The 4,811-nt window shown below is 59.7% G+C and overlaps 1 protein-coding gene across 1 annotated transcript in view; it reads left to right on the top strand.

The window, feature by feature from the left end:
* SLC38A10 (solute carrier family 38, member 10) overlaps nt 1-4,811 on the top strand; it is a 49,526-nt gene that overhangs the window by 14,108 nt on the left and 30,607 nt on the right. The window contains exons 6-7 of the mRNA XM_011933275.1: nt 441-565; nt 4,264-4,366. Coding sequence (XP_011788665.1) covers nt 441-565; nt 4,264-4,366 — 228 coding nt within the window. The remainder of the gene's footprint in view (nt 1-440; nt 566-4,263; nt 4,367-4,811) is intronic.

Below are 4,811 nucleotides of genomic sequence, written 5' to 3'. Positions count from 1 at the left end.
TCTCGGCCTCCCAAAGTGCTGGGATTACAGGCTTGAGCCACCGCGCCCGGCCAGTGGGCCAGTCTTTTGGAAGATGTCCGTGTCTAGTACAGTACAGGATCGGGTGGGACCTGCCCACGTGGGAAACCAACCTCTGTAACCGATGGGGCCGTGTACTCTCAGTGGTCTCCTCCTGTCTGCGCCAAGCAGCCCCTTTGCAAGAGCAGCTGCTCTGGTGCCCGCAGGATGAACCAGGGTGCTCTGAGGCAGGGACTGGGAATCCAGAAAGGCGTGGGGCCTCCGTGCCTCCAACTGGCAGCACAGGATGGTGGAGGGCTGGGATGTGGGCGGGAAGAGTTGCACTCTCCTGCCACTCCTTCCCGGCGGTGTATGTGGGCCAGGATGCTGAGTCCCGCCTGCGTCCTGACCTGCCCCGTGCTCTCTCCCCGCTACCCCTGCAGATTGTGCTCTCGTCTCTCAAGCACGGCCTCTTCAGTGGGCAGTGGCTGCAGCGGGTCAGCTATGTCCGCTGGGAGGGCGTCTTCCGCTGCATCCCCATCTTCGGCATGTCCTTCGCCTGCCAGTCGTAAGTGTCCTGCTGTGGCCCGTGGTGGAGGTGGGCTCTGTGATGGGGGAGGGCCAGGCGCTGGGAGATGGGACCTTCTGTCTTTCTCGTTTACTGGGATCCCTCTTTGCTGGCTGCTGAAGAGTGATGTCTTGTTCAGTGATGACCTTTCCCCCACAGGTTGAGGGAGATGGTTGTATTTTAACTGGGAGGTAAATCGGCTTTATTCCTGGGACATGTCTGGGACTAGCTGGTGAGAGTCCCTGCTTTGCCAGATCCCCACAAGCAGAGCGTTGGCTGTGGGGGATGCAGCAACAGCCCAGCCATCTGACTGCACAGAGTCCTGAGCGTTTTGCCAGAATTTAGCTGTTCTGAGAATATTTAAAAGGAAATTGCACAAACATTGACTTCAGACGGCTGCTGGATGCATTTGGAGGCCTGCATGTACGCGCGAGCCTGTTTTCTCTCTGGCACGCAGAGCTCTGTCAGTGCGGGTCGGGCTCTTCCATAATTCCAGCAGCATTACCTTCTCCACCAAAATGACAAGAGCGAGTGATTCATGCCCGGTTGGAACATGGTAACCGGCTGAAAAGAGAGGCGTAAATCCGGCGCGGACGGGAAAAGACCATCGGCATGCGGGGGGCTGGCAGAGCGGCCCCCGTAGCGTTAGTGGGCATGCATTGCGCCAATCGTAAACTAACGTGACAGATGAAATTTGTTCGTACCGCTGTGTTTACACCCACATACGAGATCCAAATCGTCATTTCCCACTTAGTGTCTCTCTTGGCAGCTCCGTCTCCACCAGAACGCGCCCCAGTCTTGCTGTTTAATATCCCATTATGATCGGTGACAGAAGCCGCATTCTTCCGCCGCGTACCTAGTTACCAGTTGCCCTTTGTGTCCGCGTGTTTGCAGATTTAGAAATAAATCTGCAGCTGGGGTTTTTTGGTGGTGGCCACGTAGCAGCCAGGGCACCTCGTTCGGGTCTGGTTCCGAGGTCAGGTGCGGGTTCTGAAGCGCTGGAGCGTGTGGCTCGCCAAGTGCAGCTTTCCTTCTGCCCCTCCCCGAGGACGTGCAGGCCCACAGATTCACCTGACATTCTCCCAAGCAGGGACATCCCTCCCTGTGCTGGCCGCCGCGCTGACCTCCCCACCCCTGTGCTGGCCGCTGTGCTGACCTCCCCACCCCTGAGCCCAGGAATGTTTGCTGAGAGCAGAGACATCTCTTCCCTCCCACAGCATCACTACGCCAGACTGCCTGTCCCTGCTGGGGTGGCCGGCTGCGCCCCCTGCCTGTGTGATTGGCCTGGATGCCAGCTGGGACCAGGCCTTCCCTGTGCCTTCACTATCTGGCCGTTCCTGGTAAATGCATACCTGGTTATGCAGAACGGTTGTCCTAGGCCCAGAGAAGCAGCCGGGGCAGCACGGAGCCCAGGAGGCCCTGGAGGGCAGGGTCTGTCTGGAGACTGGGGTCTCCATGCTCACAGCAGGGCAGAGGCCACACACCCAAGAGCTCCACTTGACTCCGGTAGGCCCTGAGCCTCAGAGGCTGCCTTGCGAGGTGGGCGGGCCAGGGATGCTCCATCTGGGGCCGTGGGCCAGCGCTCAGGACGTCCCCAGTCTGTGGAACTCCTTTGCAGGTGGCCAGGAGGTTTTGTGGCCCCTACCTTGTTAACTTCCAGGGATGATCCCGGGGGTCCCTGGGGTAGGTGGTCAGGATTGGAGCGGAGCCTGGGGCTTGGCCTTCTACCCTGGCCACCCCACGTGCGGGGACACCCCTGCCCACAGTGTCCGTGGCTTCCTTGGAGGTCACTCCCCACAGTGTGTATTGGGGACGGGGGTAAGCACGTGTCATGAGGCACCAACGCTGGTCCCCTCAAGCCGAGACTCCCTGGTGTGGACTTAGCTCCAGCCAGAGGACAGTTTAGCACTGGGAAGTCCTGAAGCTGTGAGTCTAGGGCCGTGGAGACCTCTTGGTATTTTTCCTGTTTCTCTGCCAGCCTCCTGGGGCTGTGTGCACAGGCACTGGCCACTTAGCTCCCTTGTAGCCTGGGCTGAGGGGAAGGCTCATGTCCTGCGGGGCCCCCGACTGCTATTGATGGCACTCCATGATGAGGGCAGCCTGATGGGATGGTGTGCGAGGACCTGGGCAGCAGGACACCAGCAGCCGCTGGCAGGGCCTTCTCACTTATTCTTGTCAGTCTGCTGGGTTTTCTTTTCCTTTTTGGAGATGGTGTCCTGCTGTGTCACCCAAGCTGGAGTACAGTGATGCGATCACCACTCACTGCAGCCTCGACTTCCTGGGCTCCAGTGATCCTCCTGCCTCGGCCTTCCAAAGTGCTGGTATTCAGGCATTGGCCGCTGTACCTGGCCTGGTTTGATTTTTTTTTTTTTTTTTTTGAGACGGAGTCTCGCTCTGTTGCCCAGGCTGGAGTGCAGTGGCCGGATCTTAGCTCACTGCAAGCTCCGCCTCCCAGGTTTACGCCATTCTCCTGCCTCAGCCTCCCGAGTAGCTGGGACTACAGGCGCCCGCCACCTCGCCCGGCTAGTTTTTTGTATTTTTTAGTAGAGACAGGGTTTCACCGTGTTAGCCAGGATGGTCTCAATCTTCTGACCTCGCGATCCACCCGTCTCGGCCTCCCAAAGTGCTGGGATTACAGGCTTGAGCCGCCGCGCCCGGCCCTTGGTTCGATTTTTAATAAAGTCAGGACGTCCTATTTTTCTTTCACTTTCTTCAAGGTGGTTTGGGACTTGGCTCCGCTGGCCACTATGCTGGTCCATTTACTGGCTGCTGGCTTTCTGCATCCCGCCCTCCCCCTGGCCCACCCAGCTTCCTTTGTGCCCTTGAGCCCCTGCCTTGGGACAGCCATGGCCATGGCCACTTGGACACCCTAGGAGCACCCCGCGGACTCCCACTCCAGAGTCCTCGTTCAGCCCCACGGCAGAGTGGCTCTCAGTGTGCTCTGGCGTGTACCTGGCCTAGCTCCCTTCTCCCCGGCTGCACACAGATGCTCCATGGCCCCAGCCTCTCCCTGCCTGTCTTGCCCACCCCTCTCCAGGGGCTCAGGTCCCTGTGCACATCCCTCAGATGGGTCTGCTGCCTGTGCAGGGCTGTCATGTCCTTGCCTGGCTGGTGGCTTGGGTCCCTCCCACCCCCAGCAGCACCACACTCCTGGCACTAGGCCGTGGGACCGAAGCCAGTTTTCTCATCACACAAGTGAGAGGCTGCAGCGGGGAATCGCACCCCAGGCCGTCTCCTTGTCTGTGCCGACTCTGATCGTTCCTGTGCGGAGGCGCTGAGATGGCGGCGCTGAGATGGGCCGGCCGCCCAGGCCAGGGTGTTTGTTTAACTTTCTCTCCTTTTGACAGCGATTCTCTGAGCAGCCTCCTCCGGCTGCTTCCCCTGTAAACTGGCTGCTTTGACTCTCAGCACCCGCTCCCTGGTGTGGAGCAGCAGCCTGTCGTCCTAGCCTTGGGGAACGTTCGCGTGGCACACACTCTGGGGGGTGTCCTGAGTGGGGACAACTGCTCCTGCTGCAGTGCTCCTGTCCTCAGCATCACGAAATCCTGGCCTCAGCGCTGGGACTTCAGTGTGTGGAGAATGTTGCATGAAGGAAGGTCAGAGACTCTGGCTGGGCTGCAGAGAGGTCCTGGAAGTGGTGCCGCTGGGGAGGGCGTGCCTGTCTCGGGTCTGCTGTGAAACGGCCTGTTTCTGTACAGCCAGGTGCTACCCACGTACGACAGCCTGGATGAGCCATCGGTGAAAACCATGAGCTCCATATTTGCCTCCTCCCTCAATGTGGTCACCACCTTCTACGTCATGGTAAGAGCCTTGTTATGCCCTCTCCACACCTGTGTCATGCCAGCATGACATGCTGCGGTGCCCCCTGGGACCTCCACAGGCACGGCCCCGGCCCTCTGTGCGGCCGGATTCTTCTCTCTGTTCCCATCCCAGTGTCTGGAGGCTGCGCGGGGACCTGGGGCAGCTCCATCAGCTTCCATGATTCCAGGACCAGCCCCGTGAGCGTGGGTACACCCTGGGCCAGGAAGCTCTCCTGACCTGAGGAGCCGGGCACCAGGGCTGCTCCCAGGGCACTTTGTCCGAGCCACTCTTACCGACTCTGCAAGACCTCTGTTAATTCTCTCTAGAAATGGGCATGTTTCGGCCAGGCGCAGTTGCTCACGCCAGTAATCCCAGCACTTTGGGAGGCCAAGGCGGGCGGATCACGAGGTCAGGAGTTCAAGACCAGCCTGGCCAACATGGTGAA

The sequence above is a fragment of the Colobus angolensis genome, unplaced genomic scaffold (genome assembly GCF_000951035.1).
Source record: "Colobus angolensis palliatus isolate OR3802 unplaced genomic scaffold, Cang.pa_1.0 Scaffold1, whole genome shotgun sequence".
NCBI classification, from domain to species: Eukaryota; Metazoa; Chordata; class Mammalia; order Primates; family Cercopithecidae; genus Colobus; species Colobus angolensis.
This window is presented reverse-complemented; position numbering and strand designations above follow the sequence as displayed.